The 24,211-nt window shown below is 39.2% G+C and overlaps 1 protein-coding gene across 2 annotated transcripts; it reads left to right on the forward strand.

The window, feature by feature from the left end:
- The first annotated feature begins 1,035 nt into the window (after positions 1-1,035).
- Positions 1,036-23,038, forward strand: sec16b (SEC16 homolog B, endoplasmic reticulum export factor). Of its 2 annotated transcripts, none has more exons than XM_053636957.1 (24): positions 1,036-1,580; positions 2,585-2,888; positions 3,132-3,229; positions 3,333-3,423; positions 4,108-4,192; positions 4,414-4,534; positions 5,508-5,653; positions 5,813-5,874; positions 5,989-6,127; positions 6,460-6,702; positions 7,387-7,484; positions 12,310-12,391; positions 12,536-12,653; positions 12,874-12,985; positions 14,279-14,384; positions 14,501-14,638; positions 15,463-15,561; positions 16,305-16,389; positions 17,853-18,257; positions 18,776-18,804; positions 19,008-19,112; positions 19,218-19,310; positions 20,232-20,337; positions 21,592-23,038. In XM_053636957.1, exons 2-24 carry the CDS (start codon positions 2,626-2,628, stop codon positions 21,627-21,629), a joined length of 2,862 nt encoding a protein of 953 aa, XP_053492932.1. In that variant the 5' UTR covers positions 1,036-1,580; positions 2,585-2,625; the 3' UTR covers positions 21,630-23,038. The 2 variants fall into 2 exon arrangements, with proteins under 2 accessions (XP_053492932.1, XP_053492930.1); XM_053636955.1 differs by having other exon boundaries at positions 1,037-1,506.
- Positions 23,039-24,211: the final 1,173 nt, after the last annotated feature.

The following is a 24,211-nucleotide window of genomic DNA, read 5'->3' on the forward strand; positions in this document are numbered from 1 at the left end:
TAGTTTTATTGCGGGAGTAAATAGCGCACAAAACTCCTGTCGACACATTCACTAGCCTAGCATTTATTCTCTTCCCCACACCGCCCCCCCGTGGGCGGAAACAGTATTCAGAGTTCAAACCATGTGACGCTTGTTATGTAGTTTCACTACATAGATTATCCCACAACTATAACTCATTATAATTAGACTTTCAAATCACCTTATTTTTATAATGTTAGGATATAATGTAGGGAACCAATCGAATGCAGCCACACTTGATATTTCAAATTATAGCATATCAAATGTGTTTGAAGACATATGTCAGAGTTCTTGCAATCAAAGTGCATTTGAACAGCGCACCACTTGGCCGGTAAAGCTCCAAACACTTATTATAAACCTCCAGCGACACCTTGTGGCTGGTTAGAGAAGTGCGCATGATATTTTTTATGAAACATTTTAAGACAGCAGTCCATGGACGAGAGCTGGCATGTGAGTTCAAACACAAATTCAGTAATCTGTTTAGCAGGCATAGGGAAAGCAAGGGATTTCACTTGTAAATGGGCATGAAATACAAAAGAAACAAAACAAATTAACTGAGGGCAGTGGTAGCACAACGATTAAGACGTTGGGCTGCCGGTCATGAGTTCAAACCTCAGCACCCTTGAGCAAGGCCTTTAACCCTCAGCTGCTCATGTAAGTTGCTCTAGATAAGGGTGTCTGCCAAATGCCGTAAATGTGAATTAATATATTAATTGTTTGTAACCACTTATTCAGTTCAGGGCTTCATACAATTGTTTGAATTTTATTAACAATTTATTAATATAAACCCTAACCTTTATATGTGTATTTAATAAAGCAATAATTGTTGTTGCTGATGATGAGATTAAACAAATATGGAATAAACTAAAAAGTACAATGAGAATACAATATTGTCAAATATATACAAAACTGAGTGGTGTAAACAAGACAAAGTATTACATTACACTACACTATTATTATTATTCTTATTATTAGGTCGCAGTAGTTTGCCCTTCCTAAAATGGCGGTTGTTTTGCTCCAGTGTTCGCGTGTCCGTGGCTGTAAATGTTCCTGAAATGAAAGAGCCTCACGAGCGCAGCGTTCCGAGCGACGTGGCGACTCAGATTCCTCATTTTATAAAGCGTACAGTGCAGGGATGAAGAGTCCACGAGCGCACAGAGCAGGGCTTTAAGTTTGCTGCATCTGATGAGTGTCAGTGTGTTTGGTTGTGAGCGCTTTTTGGTGTCTGGAGCTGCACAGCTGATGCAGGTCTGAGAAGTGAAGCCGCTGGATTTGCTCCTGACTTGTACTCTTAATGACTCTGGAGAGAGAAAGCAGGGTGTGTGTGTGTGTGCGCGCGCGTGTGTGTGTGTGTGTGTGTGTGTGTGCTGTACTTTGACTCTGTGAGCAGGTCCATGGGTCACTGCAGTGTGAAGCTGTGATTTCTGGTGCCATGATGTGGCAACGTGTGTTCACTCTGAGACACAGGACAGGAACCTCTGCTGAACTGTGAGTGTTCACATCTGGATTTTGCATTCTTTAACATCTGCTTAACTCCGCTCCTACTCTGCTGTTTGTGGAAGGTATGATGTAGTTTGGATAATTACTATAGCTTTATGATTTCACTGTTAAACCAAGAATTGAGTGAACACTTTTTCTTGAATGAAGGAATCAAGTTGTGCCTGTAAAAGGTTTTTTCCCCCTTAGAGTCAGAAAGTTTGTATGTTCTCAAAGTCAAGATTAAATTTTCCTCGTCGTTTCCCCTCTTCCTTCTTTCCTGTGGTGTTTTGTTTTTCTTCACTGTGTTTCTGATGTGATTCTCACATATCAGTTAATACAACTCCTTCACATTTGTACTTAAACTCTGAAATATGAAGTTGTGATGCAGGACTGCTGCAACGTTTGACTACAGACAAGCACGAGCAGGAAATAAACACCAAGCATGTTTCTGGTCTACGTGATCAATAAGCAGTTTTTTTATCACAGACAATCAGAAGGAATTTTCAATTCTATTCAATTCCAATAATGGGTCTGCTTTGAGAATGACAGAAATTGAAGTCACAATACATTATAAGCCCATGTTCCTTAACGTTTATAAATCTTTGTGCCAGATTGTGTGCGTACCTTAGACTTGTGTTTAGCTGACTGAAACTGTACTTGTCTGCTGTCTCACTGTGTTTGAGAAGCATATGTGTGATGTGATTGGTCAGACAGTTTATATGAACAATATTTAATGCTCTGGAGTAAATAAACACCAATATTTAACATCAGCCAACTTCTTAAGCTCAATGTACAAAACAGTATATCAGTAGAATAATTGATCGTGCTATGCATGAATCAGTGGTGTTATTGTTGCTCTATAGACATAAGAACAACAGATTTCAACAGCAGTGCTTGGTTGAATTTATGTCTATGTGTAGGAACTGTATCCAAGTGGTTATGGAGAAAGATCAGATTTCAAATTATGAAAATATTCGAGCTGCATTCTGTCAAATTGCCTGAACCTATTCTCTAAATGCGTCTTAATGCAGTAAGCCAAAGTTTATGTTTAGGAAGCTTCTTGAATTATTTATATATTTTTTTGTAGTGTGACAGGTTACTGTGGCTGGCTTTAACACTGAGCTAATAATGGAGCCCAGAGGGCAGAACTGGAATGAACAGTGGCCACAGAACCAGCGATCAGATCACAGAGTCAGAGATGAGCAGTACAGGTCTCATCACACAGGAAAACAAGGCCATTACCCTCCTGCAGATGTAAGGGACAGCGAGAGACGATGGTATGCAACAGATCCACGCTACATGTACTACATGAGTGGTCCTCCTCCTGCAGAGTTTAGCACGGCATACAGCAGCCAAACCTACACACCTGACCGAGCTCGATCACACTCCAGGTTAGTGCAGTGATGTGTGCTTATGGTCATGTAATGACACTTATAGCTACTTTTTTTTTATCTTTTACTATTTTATCAGATACACCTACCATATAAGTCACTATGCAGTTATACACTTACTGGCTATAATCCATCTGTAGCCGTACATGTACCTACTGTATAATGTGAAGGGACCAACGCTGACCAGTGAATAAATTACTGTAACTAAGAGGAGTGTGTATCTAACTGGTATGATCTGTTTAGGCAGGGATATGATTATCCTCCCCAGAGTTACTGGGACTACAGGAATGACTACAGCTACTATGATCATGGCTACTACAGAGGCCATTATGGATACCCAGGTATTCAAATAATTATGCTCCAGGTTGGTTCACGTAGTTTAAAAGATTAAACATCAGAGTACTTGCTAAATGTAATTTTCCAAATCCACTCCTGTTAATGCAGCAGCCTCAGATACCAGTGGAAGGCCGGTGCAGGGATGGAAGACAGAGGGGCATCAGGAGTGGTCAGGAGCCACATACACCCATCAGCATGGGTCAGGCTATTTTCCATTAATTTACTATGTTTCTCTATATGTAACAGGTGTGCAAGCATGCAGCATGGAGTTTCTGGGCTGTGCCTTCTTTATATTCACATTGATTTATTTGGCAGACGCTCAACTATGAGTCTAAATCAACTTGAGTCAAGGCCCAATACAATTCATACAAGCCATACAAAAAACTGAGCAGTTGTTGAAGGGCCCGAGAGTGGTTATGTGCCAGTCCTAGGTTTTAACTCACTGTTGTCCAATTTCTAGTTCAGAACCTTAAGAGTTCAGCCTCCATTGCCACCTCTGTTTTATTTGTGCAGCCAGCAAACTGAGATCTAGCATATGTTATGGAAATATAACCCCTAACGTACTACTACTACTACTATTAATACTACTGCTGCTGCTGCTGCTGCTGTGGAAAGATTTTACTGAATCCTGTAAAATCAGAAAACTCCTGTGGCCCTCAACACAGAAATATACCCTAATTATATTTTGAAAACTTGTTTTAATTGCATTTCCATTGAATAAATGAATTGACAACATATTGTGTTTACTGATTGTGTTTACTGATCTGTTCTGTTGGAGTAGTTTCCCAACTCCAATTTAAACCATGGTTTTGCCTGATTTACTACAGTTTGGGTAAGGCCATGAGACTTGTCTCTAATCCATTCCTTTAATTTAATCACTCAGGTATGAGCTCAGAAGAGACAGTGGACAGTATGAAGGTGGTGTTCCTGTGAGGGAATGCGTGGACACCAGGAATGAAGCCAGAGAGGTTATCCACACCCTCACTGTCCTACTACCACCACGTCCAATTTATGCATAATTGTGAACACAGTTGTGAACATAATTGTGTGTACTGTTACTGTATATTAGTTATTTCTTATGCCTTTAAATAGTTATTTAATAAGTGGTACAAACAGCATCCCAAAGCACTCTGTGTATTGCTGTGTGTCGAGCTCTCAGCTTAAACCAAATGTACTCTATCTCCCATAGGTGTCTGAACCTGGATGCTTAGAAAGTTCTAAAACCTCTGGCCTGTCATCCAGCACCTACGAACTCAGCCAGTACATCAATGGAGAGGAGCCGAGCAACGCTCCACCTCCAGCTCACTCAGGTAGATGTGGGCAGAGTAAACATACATACAGTAAACATCATATCATGGCTTTTATCCAAAGCGCTTTACACTGTGTCTCATTCACCCATTCACACACACACTCACACACCAGTGGTAGCAGAGTCATGCAAGGCGCTAACTTGCCATCGGGAGCAACTTGGGGTTCAGTGTCTTGCCCAAGGACACTTCGGTATGTGGAGTCACGTGAGCCGGGAATCGAACCGCCAACACTACGATTAGTGGACAACCCGCTCTACCAACTGAGGCACATCACACACACATTCACACCCTAAGGACACTTTGGACATGCGAATCAGCCTACAACGCATGTCTTTGGACTGGGTGAGGAAACCGGAGCACCCGGAGGAAACCCCTAAAGCACAGGGAGAACATGCAAGCTCCGCACACACAGGGCCGCAGTGGGAATCAAACCCTCAATCCTGGAGGTATGAGGCTAAGTAAGCCACCGTGCCCCCTGATATGAAATATCACCAAACATTTTTCATAGTCATTTTGTTCCAGTGTTGGGAGGATTGCTTCTCACAAAGCTGACCACAATAATACATGACATGTTCGGTTGTCTTCCTGCATTTTGGTCAATTCAGATCCAAATTGCTTACTACAATCCAATTGTGCTAGAGTTCACTTGGAAGCTGATTGAGAACACCTCAGATGTTCTCGGACTGGCTGGTTTGGTCCACGCTGAGTGTGATTTCTGTGCTTTCACCTGCCCAAGTGAACCATACTGAGGGGGAAAACGCACCAAGGTTTCACTCAATCAGCCTCGGTCAAATGCTGCATATGTAAAAGCACCCTAAGAACCAAACAGCAGTTCTGCATTAGTCCAGGAATTTGAATTCCTTCGAATTTGAAACCTTATATTTACTAAAACAAAACCTTAACCATTGAGCTACCACTGTTCTCATTTTTCATTAATACTTCATTTGTTCATTCTTTATGCTATTACAACCAGAGGCTGAGACCAAGTCAGTGGTTCCGCTGAAGTTCTCTGTTCCTCATGTGGCTTTGAGCTTTGGGCCTGCAGGGCAGCTGGTGAGAGTCACTCCAGCTTTGCCATCTCATGGAGAACCTGCTCAGGTGGAGTTCCACAGCCTGGAGGTACAAAAACATGAGACATTATGAAGCAGTAATATTGATAATGAGGCTAGAATATTTATATTAAGCACTAAAATGTGCTGTATAAGGTAACATCAGGTCCAGGATTGGAAAGTGTTGATGTAATATGTATGATATGATGTAACAACTTGATGTGTATAGGTTATACTGAGTGACACACGTGAGCAGAATGATATGAGAGGCTTTCCTGGACCACTGGCAAGGTAAGTCCTGTGTTTCCAGTACATCTTATATAAGAAAGCATACATTTTTTGCCTCACCACAAAGAGTTTAATTATTCTTATTATTCCTCTTCTTATTATTATTCTTTCATGTAGGGAGGATCTGCACAAGGTGGATGTCATTAACTTCGCCCTGCAGATGGCTGATGCTTGTCTGAAGGATGAAACCACATTCAAGGCTTCCTCTGCCTCCCTCCTGTGGCATCTGCTGGTACTGCTGTGTAGACAGAATGGGGTAGGAAGGGCCTTCTTAGTTATATGCTAAACCAGTAGTGTGGCAAAATAAAGTTGTCTGAGGAAAGTAAGATTTAGGCATGCCTTCCATTATTTCTTAGAACATTACCCTGATGAAGCAAACCTGAGACACCAAACATGTTTTGTTTGAATGATTACATATAGGGTAGTGGGGAAAGTCTTACATTTTTGGCCGAACCATTCCTTTACACTGAGGCTGTGGATGAAATCTTTTCAGATTCAACTTGTCAGTGCTTTTATGTATTCGTCAGTCAGATGTGTTAGTGCAAGAAAACACATCTTCCATTACTGTGGGCCTTTAATGTTGTGCAGAGAATCGTGGGTTCAGATATCGCAGAACTCCTGCTTCAAGGAAGCCGCTCTGTAGGAGCGTGTGACGAAGATGGCGAGCAGTCAGACGTGGGCAGCCTCATTGATCTGAACGAAACTCCCTCATCAGAGACGGAGAGCTTCAACACTTCGGATCTCCTAACTGGAAAAGTGCTCAGTAATGAAGAAACTTCTGAACAAAGCATCCAGAACTACACCAAACTCCTGCTGGCTGGAAGAAAGAAGGTCACTGTTCTCTTGCTAACTCTTACTGTGCTGTCTGGTCTCTTCTGTGTTACAATACAGTGTTATAAAACAGTCAGACAAAGGTTTAGTTTGTTTAGCCTTGTTAATAGCATTTCTATTTAGTATGGATGAGAAAATTTAAATGTTGAGCTTTTTAAAAATCAGATCTCTGTTGTGTTGAACTGAACATTTTAGCAATCTGCTACTACTAACTCATATAATTGGTTTATTTTATTAAAGATTGAATTCTCTTTTATATTATTATAACTCTTGGCCTGCTGTGATTACTGTAGCAACCCTCTACCATCCCTGCAAAACTATTTTCTTATTAGTAATGCTGATGCTTATCTGAGGCTGATGTGGTAATGCTTTCCCACTTCCTTGATTAAAAATTGCTTTAAAGCAGTTTATCAGAGAAATTTACTTTTTCTCTTAACCCCAAATGTATGAATAGACCATGTATACAATTTGCACATGCCTTGTCTTATCTATTGGCTACTGTACATTAGTAGTGTATTTTCATTGCGAAATTAACACATCATGTCTGACGTTAAGTTGTTTTTAAGTCGTCTAAACTATTCCTTTACAGCAACTGTAGTTCAAATGCATGAATGCCATAGTGTGGTTGCAGAACCTTTAACCCTGACGCTCTGACCCCTTTAAAAGCATCTCTTGTCATTATAGGAAGCACTGGAGTCAGCAATGCGTAGTGGCTTATGGGGTCACGCTCTCTTTCTGGCCAGCAAGATGGACAGTAGGGCCTACAACACTGTACTGAGCAGGTGTGTGTCACTGTATGGTCCTGTGTGTGTATATATAGTATGTTTTCTTAGTCTAATACATCTACTAAACCTGATTATGATCTGAAATCGGACATGACTGAACACAAAGCTCTGTAAGAATACACACATGCAGAAACACAGATGGGTGAACTGATGAAATGTTAGTACACTGTGTCAGCGATAGAATCAATTCAAGCATGTGGACTTCCTGTGGCCTTTCATATGTCCCAATCCCACAAACTTTAATGTAGAGGCCTGATTGTTGAAGAGTTGAAATGTCCTGTTACAGTTTCCTTACTGATGGCACGGTCCTGCTTATTACATGTGGACACTGCTGTAGGGAAGGTCAAGTGTGTGTTTTAGAAATCCCAGTCCCAATCATGTTTCTTGTAATCTGCTTTTTGTAAGCAGTCATGGCAGATGAGGTTAACAAACTATTAGATCTTACAAAAGTGGTGACCTGTGATTTGTCTGATGAAAACACTTGTGAGGAGTTGGTTCACACTAGGGATGTGTATATAAATATGAATATAATATTCAGATTGAACAGATTATGCAACCTAAATGAATATGAATGCAGATATGAACAATATGTAGGGTATTTTTGTTAAAGAATTTTTCCAACTTCAGGGACTGGGATCTTGCAGGATAAAACAAAAAAAGTCACACGAGCACTATGGTTTTACCTTTATGTGGTGCTTTACAGAACAGGCCGTCAAAGCTTGTGGCCAGGGTTGCCAAGTTTCTCCAAGAAAATCCCACCTCTGCTACAATACAAGAAAAAAACTGCACAAAAAAGTATTGAAATTTCTGGGGGAACTTAAAAAAGAGGAAGGGTTTTTTTAGTTTTTGGTTTTTTAATTAATTAATTAATTAATACTAATAGCAGATGCACTTTTTAGTTTTACCCTGACCTAAACACTGCTTTACTGAGCTTCAAAGTGAAACCACGTTTCTACCATATTTCTGTAAAAACATAAGCAATATGTTTTATTTTATTAAGCCATATAGTGCACATAGATCACCTGCTGTGATGAGATGACATTCATCTCTGCTGGACTCTCCACAAAAAAAATAATGGTTCATTTTTAAAATATTATAAAACTTGTAGTTAATTGCATGTGTCTTCGTCATTCTTAAATGATCGTTTTCCATCCTTATTAAAAGAAATTGGAATTGTGATTGGAAGCATACAGTTGTATAGGATGTCTTTGTACAGTATGCTGTAGCCTTATAATTTCCCTTCAAAAAGCAGATATGGTGTGATGGTGATGGTCAGGTGTCCACAAACCTTTGGCCATATTGTGTTCTGCACATTGCTGTTTGTTGTTATAATTTGTGAATGAAAAATCACTTCTGTTTCCAGAAGCCCTGTTTTCCCCCCGTTTTTCCAGAATGCAGAGACGGATATAAACATTATTGTGGCTACTCCAGAATGTGGCAGGGCAGAACACAGATACGCAGGAGGCAGACACGGGGGGAAAAAAATTCATGAATGGAGGTGAGATGTGCGAAGGTGAAGGTGCAGGACGTGGTCTTTGTGGCGTGGGAAGCAGCGTGTGGGCTGCAGCAGTGTGGCGGCAGTGCCCAGCCACTGGCGGAGAGGGCAGGGAGGCCGGGGAGTGTCGTGTTCTTTGATGTCACCATCGTCTGCTGCTTCTGGAGGGGAGAGAGAGAGAGAGAGACTCGTTACTAGGTAAAGTGACGGAGAACTTGCTCACCTCCATACGCTGGTTTCTCTCTTGTATATCCTCCTGGCTCCTGCAGGAGGGTGAATAGCGGCCACTCCACTCGTTTGCTGCCAACCGTGTGTTTCTGCCTCCCCCGTCTTGCAACCATGTGCTTTTGTGCCATCCAAAACACTCGGGCTGCTGAAACGGCACTGTCCGTCCAGCATCTTGCCAGCAGTTGTACAAGGAACGTGTTGTGTTCGGTGTGCGCGGGCTGCAGGTCCTCTGTCACAATTATATGTGTATTTTGAGCACTAAAAAATGCAGATACAGGTAATGGTGTGTCCACACACATGTCCACACACACCAGTTAAAGGGATTAGCTCAAAGCCATGGCTGTTATTTATAGTTGTTCTAGCTTGATGACATGGTTTCTTCTTGCATGGGTACTTGCTATTGCTGATCAATGTTTTCACCTGTCATTTCACTGTCCCCACTAATAATTTTAGACCTGCTAGGAAGAGGCAGGGCATTTAAGCTCTTCAAAAACCATCAGAGCTAAAATCAGATCATATTTGCTAAACTATTGAAGAAGCTAAAATGCCTTTTGAGTATAATAAATCCACTCACATTTTATTAAGAGTTGCATCTTAGTTGTGATGCAAAATTTTTTTTTAGGTTGTGGTCACCATGGTGACAGAAGAAATTAGATGTGCAATGCACAAATTTGCTGACTAAGCCATTTGGAGGTGAGGGAAATCTATAAAATAACATCACATTAGAGCAGTGAATGGCAAAACAGTGCTGCACTCCAAATATACTGTACAGAAACAAAGATGAGTTAACTGAATGACATGGTAGAACACTGTGCCAGCCATTAAATCATTTCAAGCATCTGGCCAAGCACGTGGACTATCTGGCACATCCAGCTGGCACAATCCCACAAACTGTAATGCAGAGTCAAGATTTCTGTCCAGAAAGTAGCTCTTGTCGTTGACAAAATGCCTGGTCTTAATAATAATTCCACTGGCATGTTTTGGTACATGGAGCATCTGGTATGTAATACGACATTTTGCAGGCCATAAACAACATAGTGATCGAGTAGATTAAATGTCCAGTGTGTAAATTTGTTGGCTGATACATGTGTAAGTGAGGTGCATATAAGTCGCGATTTGAGCCATCTCGATTTCTGCATGGACACCTGTATCTGCTGCTGAACTGACTGGAGTGAAATCTGACTCTGGTCACTATCCAGCAGCATTTGATGGACTGCAGTAAATTGTCACCTCCTATTTTGGGAGGCATTTTTCCTCTATGATCCTTAGCTCAGGTTACTGTCTGTGCGTAGTTTTATGCATGTTCACCCCGTGACCATGTGGATTTCCTCTGGGTTCTCCTGCTTCCTCCTCCCTCTGAAAAACAAGCCGGTAGGTGGATTGGCTATTCTTAATTGCATCTGCATATGAATGTGTGTGTGCATGGTGCCTTTCCTATCCATGATGTATTCACTCCTTGCATCCAATCTTCCACCAAAAGCCTGAATAGGATAAAATGCTTATTGAAGATGAATGAACGAAGCTCACTGTGTCCAACCAGCTGATCTTGTTGGACCAAACATTTACATGATGCCGCACCTTTTATTTGGTCTGAGTGTTGCATGCATTTTATAGTGAATTATATTTATGAAATATGAATATAACTATTTTCTCATCCTGTTTCTCAATTATGTCAAAGGATCTCCATATTTCACATAGGGACATGGATGTAACATGAATATGTTCTAAAGCAGGACACAGCAGAACTCCCACTGCACTGGCCCTTAGGTTGTGGTCGTGTGTGTGTGTGTGGGTGGGTGCGTCATATTACTGAGTCAGCCATGTTTTTTAAATAATGTGTCCCCTTTGTGGTTTCTGGTTTTAGTGCAAGTTTCTTTAAGGACAGTGGTGTTGACTAATCACTGCTGCCCTGTCTGAGCCGGAAATGCTACATTTTAGTTCAACTAAAACATGGTCATTTTTAGGGGGGCATGGTGGCTTAGTGGTTAGCATGTTTGTCTCATACCTCCAGGTTTGAGCTTCGATTCTCACCTCCCTGTGTGCGTGGGGTTTGCACGTTCTCCCGATGCTTCGGGGGTTTCGTCTTGGTACTTCAGTTTCTTCCCTCAGTCCAAAGAGGTTAATTGTATGCTGATTGGCATTTCCAAATTGTCTGTAGTGTGTGAGTGTGTGTATAATTGTCCCCTGCGATCGGTTATCCAGGGTGTCCCCCACCTCGTGCCCTGAGTCCCCTGGGATAGGCTCCCGGCTCCCGGCTCCCTGCGACCCTGTGTATGATAAGCGGTATAGAGGATGAATGGTTGGATGGATGCCCATTTCAATCTTTTTTGTAGTTCCTTGTTTTTGTTCTGGGTTACAGTATGATATGAAATTGCACAAAAATAAATGTATAAAATGAACAACACAAGCAACAAGTGATGATTTGTTTGGGTTTTTTTTTTCTCCAAAAAAAAGGTATTAACTACAGTATATATTTCTACAAAACATTTTGGTACCCAGTTAACATTTGGTGAAGCCACACTTGGAGAGAGCAGCACTGAGCCTCTTCATGTAATGTTTAAGAAGACTGGAGACACCTGACTCCAGTTTGGAGACACCTGACCAAGAGTGGGATCTCTTGGTCCACTACTCCTGCCATAACTACTTTAGAAGGTCTTTTAAATGCTTTGGTTTAAGCAGGTTCAGTAGGGTTGAATCTGAAGACTGATTGCCAAACAGTGATTTTGTGTCTCACAACTATTTCTGAGTTCAGCTAGGTTTTGGGGCTAAATATCCTGGTAATTAGCAGTATTCATGAATCTTCATACGAGACCCTGAACCGCTTGCTGCAAACAGCCCAAAATCCTCACTGATTCACCACCATATTTGAGTTTAGGGGCTTTTCCTTTTGTGCAGTCTCCATTTTTCTGTGGTGTGTAAAGTAAAAAAGTTCATCAAAGCATTGAATTCCAGTTGTAGTTTCATTCAGACTCCAGAGGGGTTTTTTTTGTGTGTGTGTGTATGATTGTGCTCTGTTATGTTTTGAGTATTTGTCAATATCATTAACCAGCCTTGAGCAGGGAATGGTGCTGAATTGTGTGTGTGTGTGTGTGATGACAGGTTTACAGGGAGTCTGTCTCCTAGTGATCCACTCCAAACACTTTTCCAATTACTTTCTGGGAGGATTCCTGCTGTTGCCATGGTAATACACCGTACTGTTTACTCAGTTTTTGGTTTAAAATAGATATTTTTTTTCCAACTGTGTTCTTGTATGTATTGGCTCCATCACTTTATTTTTTCTCTCCTCTCCTCACCCCACCTCTTCTCTCCTCTCTTCTCCCCTCAGTCCTATAGCAAGGAGAAATGGGGTGATTGGAGGCCTCACCTTGCTGTTATGTTATCCAATGAAACCGGAGATTCTACCCTGCACTGCAAGTCCATTGTTAACTTTGGTGACATCCTAGGTACAAAATTGCTCACATTAATCCAAACTTCACATTTAAAGGTACTGTTTCTCATCCCAGATCTCCTCTAATAGAAATTGAACTTCAGCCCTGCACAGCAATCTAGTTTAGAGCATTCTTTCCTCTCACACACACACATACATGCCTGCAAGACATTTTTAGAATCCATTGCTCTAGCACTGACAGCATGTTTAGTTGGGTTTCTGTGTTTCTGTGTTAGCTTCCAGAGGCCTGCTGCATGCAGCTCACATCTGCTACCTCACAGCACGCACACCCTTCGGCTGGTACACAAACAAAACACAGCATCTGGTGCTACTGAGTAGCAGTCATAGGTAAGGCTCTCACATAAATACTATTATAATTATAATTGTATGAGCTCTAGTTTTATTCTCTAGCTGTGTAGATGGTACCAAATAGACTTAGACATAGACAATAGACTTAAAGATAAAAACTGTAATGAATCCTTTCAACACACATGGTACTATTTGACTTAATAGTATACAGTTGTATACTTGTGGAAGTTATAACTCATAATCTCATTATCTGGTGTCACCCAGAAGAGGTTGGGTTCCCTTTTGAGTGTGCTTCCTCTGATGTTTTTCCCCTCATGTCACCTCAGGGAGATTTTCCTTGCCTCTGGCTTGCTCATTAGGAATCCAAATCTAAATCCATATCCGGATTTCTGTAAAGCTCTGTGACTATGTTCGTTGTTAAAAGTGCTATATAAATAAAATGGAATCGGATCGAGCTTTTTTGTTCCCTACTTGAGCTCATTTCTTTAATATATAATTCTGGAGTGTCTCTTTCATTTTGTTTTTTTTCAGGGATAAAATAAAGTAAATTTACCTTAAAGTATCTTAAATCATCAGACACTTTAACTGGATCTCCAGACAATTATGTTAATGATGGTGTTTTCCCTAAATGGATGCTCTCTGTCTTTATTAAAAATCGAGTCAACACTGCGTCGATACAGAAATGAAAATGTCCCGTATCCTTGTTCAAAGAAGGTCTTCTCCTTTTCTAACCTAATATTAGTTATGCTCAGTTTACTCCGAGACTTATTAGGGGTCTACAAAGATTATTGCTTTCTAAACTAAATCTTCTTTATTCCTCCTTTTTTTTTTTTTTTTTTTTTTTTAACTTCTGAAAGAGTCTGCCTCTCTAAGATACACTTTTTATACCCAATCATGTTACTGACCTGTTGCCAATTAACCTAATTAGTTGCAAAAAGTTCGTCCAGCTGTTTCTTTTTTAGTAACACTTACTTTTCTAGCCTTTTGTTGCCCCCGTCCCAACTTTTTTGAGATGTGTTGTGGCCATCAAATTAAAAATGACCTTATTTTTTATTTTTTTTAAATGGTACATTTACTTAGTTTAAACATTTGATATGTTTTCTCTGTTTTTTTGTGAATGACATCTGGGTTTATGAGACTGGCCCATCATTGCATTCTGTTTTTATTTACATTTTACACAGTGTCCCAACTTTTTTTGGAATTGGGGTTGTATTATTATTATTATTATTATTATTATTATTATTAACAGCTGGCACAGGAGACTTACCTTGTAGTAAATGCTTCTGGAAATTTCATACGAACTTTTCTCTTGTTGATGTGATAATCTTGCAGTGCTTCATTTGCTGACTTCTGTCATAATTCAGCCATTCGCTGCACTGAGGTGTTTGAATACTGCCAGAGACTGGGAAACCCGTCCTTCGTCATCCCTTCTTTTCTGGTATGTCTGCTCTGTTCCCCTTTAGCATTATGTCCAGAAGTTGTCCTCTCCAATGATTTACCTGTTGGTTGTTTCCTGTTTGCCCCACTGATTCTGTGGTGTGTCTTGCTGTGCAGGTGTATAAGTTCCTGTATGCATGTCGATTGCTGGATTGCGGTCTGTTCTCACAGGCTTTCCATTACTGTGAGCTTGTAGCCAAAGCTCTGCTCACAATACAAGAGCCACACATCACACTGCTACAGGAAGTTATCAAGGTAACACACCCATCAACAAAGACACAGCTATGTGCATGCTGTATCAGAGAAACCCAAGTTATTAAAGAACAAAACACAGCAGCAAAACAAGCAGTAGTAACCATATTGAAGCTAGAACCCCTTTTTTTCTCAGTACATTGTGTTCACTCCACACAAGCATTAGTCTTGGGTAGGAGGTCTCACCCAAAGTCTGAAGGAGGGACTGTATGTACAACAGAATTGATTTTAAATGGTGGAGTTCTAATTTGATTTCTTTTCACCACTGTGTGCTGGAGGCATTATGTTTACGGGTTGTCTGTCCGCCTGCCCCTCCGCCCATCCATCCATCCATCCATCTGAGATTCGGTTAGCAATTGTTTAATAGCTTCCTAACTGTTTGAAGTATATTTTAAAGGCATACAAATGAGTAATAAAAAGAATGACTAGGCTTGTCGGCATTGGAGACATTCCTGTCAATTTCGTTGCCATTGAGTTCTACTTATTTTAGTAATTATTTTGCTTTTTATGAAATGGTTTATATGTATAAATAGAAGCACTGAACTAAATTGTGTCTTGAACCCAGTGTGTGGTGATTTAAGCATTGGGTTTTTTTTTTCCTCCTTCATTTCTTCATTATTTTTGTCCAAACTATATCACAATATGTCTTTAAACAAATCACAAGTGAATTCTGTGTATCGTCTGTGATATCCAAAATACAAGCTTACTTTATTATACAAGCCAGCAGTATAATGTTCAGTATAACAGAACATCATTTTGATATTGCAGCAACATTATTTGATGTAATAAGTGTATGGATTTTTCTTTGTTTTCGTCTGCTGCTGCAGATGGTGGACAGACTTAAACACTCTGAAACACAGATCTGTGTGACAGGCGCTGATCCAGACTGGCTGTCTCTCCTACGTCAGCGTCTACAGGACCTGCAGGTGAACTCATACTCCATCTGTGCAGTCATAGTGACCATCGTTTACTGGTTGATTTGCTTGTGAGGATGGTAACACAGACCTTTTAATTTTGTCTTGTAATTTTTTTCTGTATAAGACGTCATTTATTTACGTTCAAACACAATGACATGTTTAGTGGGAGTAGAATGTGATATATTAGTACCAATGAGTGTTATATCAATTTTTAAGACATGATCTATAGATTTTTAGGCTGCAGCCTGCTCTGTAGCTACAAGGCTAATGTAGATTTTTAAAACTGAACCACTTTATCATCAAGTAAACTGACTAAAATAACATACACTCATCTTAAAGCATATTCTTAGTGTTGGTAATACCATTTGTATATAAAGAGTTTCATACAGTTGCAGAATAAGTCAGCATTTAAACTATTACATGCACATTAGTATAGATACAAATCAAATTCAAAGGTTATAGGTTCAAATCCTAGTAATGCTGACCCAATGCAGAACGTTTAGCCCTTAATCTGCCCCAATTTGGAAATGTGAATAGATACATTTCGGTTCCTTACATACTGTGCTCTTATCTTCCTACATAATAAACTCAATTGCACTGCTCTATGCTCCAACATTTGTATATTCCTATAGACAATATGTATCAGTCTTCCTGTCTGTTTTTTTGTTTGTTTGTTTGTTTGTTTGTTTCTGTTGTAATTATATGGATCTATATCTTACATAGCAGTCCCAATAAAGAATGTGCATTTGTAGATGGGGAACTTCGGAAGTAATGGTTTGTACATGTCATCTGCTGAAGCCACTGCTTGGGACCAAGAGGAGAACAGGGAGTGCGCAGGTAAATTTGTGTCCCGCACTATGAACTCAATAGGCACATTCACATTATTCAATGTGTTTCCTTCACAGTCCAGTAGAACCTGAGAGACCTTAAAGTCAATGTTACAATACAGTTTACAATTGAATACTTTCACCATTTATTGTGGACAGAACAGCAGGGGGTATCTTAAGGGCCAACCCACTGTGTTATTAGGTCAGGTGTAATGTATTTGATGGTCAGTTGGATCAGGTCACAATGGATCAGGTCTGCATGACTGCACTCTGCACCCATTGCTTTAAAAAAAACCCCACAAAAATATGTAAGTATAAGCAGGAGCAATAAAATGTGATATTTCCAAAATGTAACACTTGAAATTCATTTTTTTGTTTGGGGTTTATGTAGCTAGTTAACTGCAGCTGTACATTACAACTTTGATGACTTAATTAATTTAATCTGCTAGTTAGCGAGCTGATATGTCTCTATGTACATTAGAGGCCAAAGGTTTTGAAGCAGCACTTACCTCATCAAAATAAAGATAAAATGTGTTTCCCCCAAGAGATAATGGACCGTAACATGTGAGAACTTACAACAGGTTTGACTAAGTTTCCGCAGGCAGAGGTCGGTCCATCTTAAGTGGTCCAAAAATTGTAAAGTTGGTTGCTTGACCATTTTAATTTTGAGTGATTACCTCTATATATTGGCATTGCAAATCCACCAGGTATATATTTTGCATGATACCTACCTATTTACCCCCTAAAAAAAAAAGTCTGAGACTTGAACCCTTCCCATTATAAATTGACCGTAAAAGTGGAACTGTGAGCAATCTTGAGCATTACATTTGGACTTAAATTCAAAGTCTAAGGAACAATAATGTACAAAATGTTTATATATGTCAGAGGTGTCCAATCTTATCCGGAAAGGGCCGGTGTGGGTGCAGGTTTTCATTCCAACCAAGCAGAAGCCACACCTGAGTCTATTGAAAGCAAAGATCAGCTGATTAAACGGGTTGAATCAGGTGTGACTCCTGCTTGGTTGGAATGAAAACTTGCAGCCACACCCGCCCTTTGCAGATAAGATTGGGCACCCCTGATATATGTACATGTACATTGTAATGTGCTCTGAAGGTCAGTTTTTTTTCCAAGGAGCAAGGACCGTCCTGAGCTGAGATATCGAGGTTTCCATAAATAGCTGCATAACCAAAATTTGTTGTGCACCATGACACAAAGATGGCTGTTGTAGTTAAACCAAGTAAAATAAAAAATAAATAAAATAAAAAAGCACGCTGTATTGGACCACTTGAGTTGGAATGACCCGCAGCAAAAATATACAACAAACTGATATTTACTTTATTTTTGCATTTTGAAATAATCTTAGATTGTGCATTTATTGTTAGAAAAGGGTTTTTTTTTTCTTTAATATTTTCTGTGTTTTGATCTGAAAGTAGTTAAAGACTTTGTACAGTAACCCAGTGTATGTTTTTATAGATCTTAACCGAGATGAACTTTCCACCAGTGAGATGATCCACACTTCTCTTATAGAGGACAGTCATAACAGTTCAGGAAATGTCCATTACAATCAGTCTCAGTTTGCAACACATCCCCATTCCTCCTACCCCTCAGACGTACAGTCTTACACCACGTACTCCCTTGCAGAACATTCCTACATGTCTTACCCATCAGAGGAAGGGTCTTACATCCCAGAAACTCAAACTTGTGCTCCTAAAGAGCAGCTTCCTCAAATCTATGCTCCAGTCCCCATGTATTCCCAGCAGAATCTGGTCTCTTCTGAACCCCCACCAATTCATGCAGTTCAGGATGGTGTTACTCAGTCTAACACAACGTACCATCAGACTGTTTCCAGTTTGGATCCAAGGAGCAGCAATAATACAGGTTAGAATGTTATTGGAGCTCACTGTTGGAAAACATGGGGGGGGGGTTAGTGAATGTTGGTGTGGGTGTATAGGTGAATGATGGTAATTGTTAGTGTGTTAGTGAATATTGATATATGTTGAATGTTAGTGTTGTTTAATGTTGCTGTAGGTGAATGTTGGTGTTTGTTGGTGAATATTCATGCATGTTGGTGAATGTTGATGTTGGTTAATGTCAGTGTGTGTTGGTGAATGTTGGTGATGGTTAATGTGTGTGTTGCTGAATGATGGTATTTCTGAATGTCGGTGTTGGTTGATGGTGTTTGTTGGTAAATATTCATATTTACTGGTGGAGATTGGTGTTGGTGAATGTTGTTTGGTAGTGTATGTTAATTACTTTGTGACTAGTTTTATTACATTTTAAAGCCAAACATAATGCCTGTAATGTGCTACACATACACTTGTATTGTATTGTATTGTATTGTATTGTATTGTATTGTATTGTTTATTGTCTCTATGGAAATGTTTTTGTTTTCTTAGATGGTGATTTCTCCACTGGTAAAAACATGGTAAGAAAATAGATTGTTAATTTCTCAGATTTCCTTTCTTTCCTTCTTTCACTTACCCTAGGCAAACTAAACCATCACCATTCAGTTTAGTAATCAGTGCAAGAGAGTGTTTGTCATGAAATCTAAAACTGAGGATAGTACATTTGTTGCTTGTTTCTTACTATATAGTATTTTTTGAAAAACGATGTGTCTTTGTATTCAAGATGGGTGCTCCTGAAAATGGATCTGCTCTTGGTAGTGCTGATCTGGGCATAACAACCCCTACCAAGGCTAATACAAAGGAAACCACCAGTCAGAAATCTGAAATGGTCAGTGTTTTGAACATTTTAAAATATTAGTATTAAAAATGTTAAAATCCAATTGAAGTGTTAGTAAAAAAATCTTCTAATGTTTTGTTTTTTGTTTTTAAACAGGAACCAAAGTCAGGCTGGTTTAGCGGATGGTTCAAGTCAAAGCCTAAAGAAACTCCAGAGGACCAATATGAACAAACCAAACCTGCTCTCATGGTAATTATACAACAACTTCTACTACTACTACTACTACTACTTGTACTGCTCCAGACATTACTAGTAAGCACAAAAGCTGTTCAGTTAAGTTTATTTCAAGACAATTTAGGTGACAGTCTGTTTTTAAAAAATATCATTTTACTTTTTTAGCTTGGAAAAAAATGTAAACTGAATCACACATTAACTTTATAAGTTTTTATGTACTTTCTGTTGTCCTGTTCAGGTTAGTTAAATGTTTGCACTTTGTGGCCACTGTATGGCCAAAAAGTATGTGGACGCCTTCCCCAAACTGTTTCCCCACAGTTGGTAGTCACACAGTTATCTGGCTATTATATGTCTCCACCCCCACCCCCCCCTCACTATTTTTAAAATTATTTTTATTTTTTATTTTTATCATAACATTTTTCCTTCACCGGAACTAAGGGGCTGAGCCTAAACCTGTTCCAACATGACAATGCTCCTGTGCATAAACCAAGAAGAAATGGTTTGCCAAGGTTGGTTTGGAAAAATTTGCATGGCCTGCAGAGAGCCCTGACCTCAACCCGAATGAACACTTTTGGGATGTACTGGAATGCTAACTGTGCACCAGGCCTTCTTGCTTGAACATCAGTACCAGACCTTACTAATGCTCTTGTGGATGAATAGGTAAATCCCCACAGCCATGCTCCAAAATCTAGTGGAAGACCTTCCCAGAAGAATGAATGTTATACCAGCAAAGATGGGACCAAGGCCATATTAATGCCCATGGTTTTGGAATGGGAAGTTCAACAAGCATGTATGGGTGTGATGGTCAGATGACCACATATTTTTGGCCATATAGTGCATGTGGATTTCTGACCTTTAGTGATCCATGTGTTCAAGTAAATCATATGGTAGGTTTTGACATTTTCCAGTTGTTCAAAGTCACAAAATTTGTTTTAGGAGTCAACACCCATTCCTCCCTTCCCTGCACCACCAAAGGTTTCTTCCACCATGCTGCCATCACAGAGACAAGCTGCTAGTATCAATCCCTTTTCTCGGAGAGCTGGTGAGTTCAGTGTGTGTGTGAATGTGTGTGTGTGTATATATGTGTGTGCACAGTTCTCAGATCTCTATGATCCTGATGTCTCCCTTTTAATGCTAACTTTTTTCTATTATTATAATTCCACCATATTTTGCTGTCCAGTAAAGAATTGATTCCTCTTTACAGTCCTAACACTTCCATTCTCGATTTTTTTTAGTCAAGACTCCAAAGCAAAGCTGCTCCGGGATATATCTACAGTGAAAATATCCATATCACAAAATCAAAATCAAAATGACACTAATGTTGTACTGACATTATTTAGTACAGTAGTATTGCAGTTTGGGATATAGGCCAAAAAAGTATGTGCTTTTATGATCGCACAGTATTCGGTAAGAGTGTTATGAGAATCAAATAACATTGTGCAGATGAGTGTGACTGTCACAGTTTCTGAGCACAGTGTGAAAGACATCTTTTAGCTGCAGCCAGCCTGTGCATTGCTGAACTTCCGCAGTGTAACAGTGCTCAGTCTGCAGCAGAGATGGAAACTCGAGTCTGTGACTTGGACTCGAGTCGCACTTAAGTCACAAAAAAAATTACTTGCGACTTGACTTGGACTCGTGAACAACTGACTCGAGACTTGACTTGGACTCGTGAACAACTGACTCGAGACTTGACTTGGACTCGTGAACAACTGACTCGAGACTTGACTTGGACTTGAAGACAAGTCATTTTGGTTTGGCATTACGTTCTCTCTTTACTACCCGACATGACAGCATCAAACACCACATTTTTCTATTCATTCCTCAGTCATTCATTCCCTATCAGTATGTGCTGCAGCAGCAAATATCACAATAATTCATCTCTAAACACACCAAGCCAGCATAAACAGCACATAGACAGCTAAAATTTAAGTTGTAGTTGAAAAGGTTTCTCTGCACTGCACTCAGTAACTGCAGTAAGTGCTGGGTGCACCAGACCTTGGGATGAATGCAAAGGCTTTTCCAGAGGCTCTGAGCAAAAGTCTTGTCTTGCCTTTTTGACCCATATACTGTATATAAATATTTATTTTAGTTCTGCATATATTGTTTGTAAAATGTCACATTTCACACTTTTCAATGTCATGCCATGATAATTCTTTAGCTGACTTTTAGGTTTTACTAGTGGCCTGGAATTAAAAAGGTTAATAGTGTTTGTTTGATAAACCTATAGGGCTCAGGGAAAAAAGAGTTCCTGAGGTCAAAAGCAGTGTTCTAATTGTGAGAGTTGTTTTCTTTTTAGGTCAGAAGCCAGGTGCAGCTGTGGGCCAGAGTCCCTAATGCAGTTCTGCACATGGGGCTGTTTCCTTCATGGCAGGCTTGCAGGTGGTGTCAACCTGCTGAGTCTGGATCATAACATCTCAAAATTCAACATCAAACAGAAACCCAAGGGACCCCAAAGGAACCAGAAATCATGGTCATCACCAAATATTTTTTGGAGAGACTAATTATTTGTGCCATTTGAGATGCTGCAGAAGTGAATTTGAGGGCTTAGACTATGCTGTCTTTCGCTGAAGAAATTGAACAGCTGAGAGCTGGATGACCAAAAATAAATGGAAGTCAATCGAATGCTTTTGTTAACTCTTGAACACTCTTCTGTTCTCTCGCATACATTTGGAAAGGAATCGTGATCCTTAGCAGTTCAACTGGGATTTAGGAAGTGTGAAAAGCCTACTTCCTTTATGGGTGCCAACAGTTTGGGAACAAATTTATTATACACTGATATTATGCCATTAAAACAGGTTTCTGATATAACAGTATTCACTTTATAAGGGATTATTTTAAATTACTACAGTTAGGTGGGTAATTTTTGGTTTTGGTTATTAAGGTTTTGGATCAAATTATATGAATATATAAAATAATGTGTATAAAATCATGTGTATAACATCATAATTGTCACTATTATACCACCTCTACAAAGCCACATTATAATTGCATTGTGCTTGTCAGCTGTTCAGTTTACGGTAATATCTTAGCAAGATATTCATAGTTTTGTAAATGTTTGGTGAACATGTTGACTGAGCGTATCAAAGCAATTGTTTATTAAATGTATCCAATTACTATTTGTATTATCAGAATATCTTGGATTTGTAAATGAATTCACTGTATGTTTGTTTTATACTGTATGTGTTGAACAGTTGATGTACTATTACAGAAAGTTATAGTATTTTCTCTTGCACTAAGACAGTTAATGTCACACAGTATTACATTTGGCTTTGGATAATGGGAGTAAATATAAGGAAAGGACTGCATGTTATGTGCCTTAGACTGGTACGATATTGAGCACCATGAGAGTGACTGTGGGCATAATTTACATTCCTCAAGGAAGTTTCCAATTAGGACAACAGAATTCCACAAGATAGATGATGGCTCCTTTTACCATGAGTCTGCACAGCGGGATTCAGCTGGGGCCAAATGTCAGACAGATTGAGCGAGAGAGAGAGAGGGGGAAATATTCTGTCGACAGACAATCACTCTGCTTTATGTTAAACATGTAAACAATCAAAAGATGAATCCACTGATGATTTTTTTTTATTTACATGTATTTTAGCATTGAAAGAATACAAATGATGTTACTTCTGTGTAGCCCAATATCATTGAAGTGCCTTCAAAGTTTTTAACATGCACCTTCTTGATTTTGTTTGTGACACTGCAGGTGATTAAATTCTAATAAAACACATGAAACACAAGTTATTGTTTCGCTTTTGACAGGCTGGATAGCGTTCAGAAATCCATTGGTAATGGGATGTATTATTATTTTTTAAATAAATTCATATATTTAAAGACAAAATGACTAAATAGCAGTATATCAAGGTCTTTAAAATACTACGAAACTACAGAAACTGATGATTGTAACATTCTTGATCTGTTAACAGTATGCAAAATTCCTGCAGTATTTTGTGCTTGGTTCAGGTTTCATTGTAAGACACAAACAGGAAAAGGCAAGTGTCAAAAAACCCAACAAGAACCATGAAACAAAACTTTGTAACCAAAGCCTTATCCAAATAATGAGATGTGTGAAATGCTTTGATAAAGGTCTTTCTGCTATTAAAAAAGAAATGTTATATATATATATATATATATATATATATATATATATATATATATATATATATATATATATATATATATATATATATATACACATATACACAGTGCTGGGCTTCAACCTTGAAGAGATCTCAGAGAAATATCTTTGAAAATGTACTTTCTGTTCACGAAAACGTCATGATAAGACTAAGTCAAGCCGATTCTATTGTCTGTGAATAGTATTTTTATAGGGAGAATTCATGTAAACATGTCAGTGAGTTATTAACAACAGTGTAGGGTACTTTACTCTTGTAGTTTTATGCCCCTAAGCCAGTCCAAGCTGTGATCAACATATAGAACAGGTTGTCCTGGTGGCTTACAATTACAGGGGTTTGATACTGCCTTAAATTAGCTTTGTGCTAATAGTAGTAAGGGACATGTGTGCTTAGAAGGCACAGGCTTCCACAGCAGCATGACTCAGAATGGATAGCTGTCAACTGGGTATTACAAGGGAAGGATCTACTGCCATCATGGAGGTGGTGACAAAAAGTGAACGCATCACCATTTGGAAACCATAAGAGAGAAAAAAAAGCATGGTGCAAAAAAAAAAAAAAAAAAAAAAAAGAGAATAAATTAAGAAATTGTCTGAATGTGAGAACGAATAATGGTCTCTAACAAAAAAGGATTAAATATTAAACTGGATGCAGCCGTAAGACTACATGTGTGCGTTAAGAGGTGAATGCAAAGTCACAGAAACTGTATGCCTAAAATAATATGTAAAAGACTTATTAAATATTATAAAGAGAAAAAAAATACATACAAGACTGCTAAGC

The sequence above is a fragment of the Ictalurus furcatus genome, chromosome 11 (genome assembly GCF_023375685.1).
Source record: "Ictalurus furcatus strain D&B chromosome 11, Billie_1.0, whole genome shotgun sequence".
NCBI classification, from domain to species: domain Eukaryota; kingdom Metazoa; phylum Chordata; class Actinopteri; order Siluriformes; family Ictaluridae; genus Ictalurus; species Ictalurus furcatus.

Bases quoted from the DNA above. Each gene is read 5' to 3' on its own strand.
- sec16b (XM_053636957.1), top strand. From the start codon at position 2,626: ATGGAGCCCAGAGGGCAGAACTGGAATGAACAGTGGCCACAGAACCAG. The intron at 12,392-12,535 runs GTAATACACCGT...TTCTCCCCTCAG, and splicing joins GGATTCCTGCTGTTGCCATG to TCCTATAGCAAGGAGAAATG. The intron at 20,338-21,591 runs GTGAGTTCAGTG...TTTTCTTTTTAG, and splicing joins TCCCTTTTCTCGGAGAGCTG to GTCAGAAGCCAGGTGCAGCT.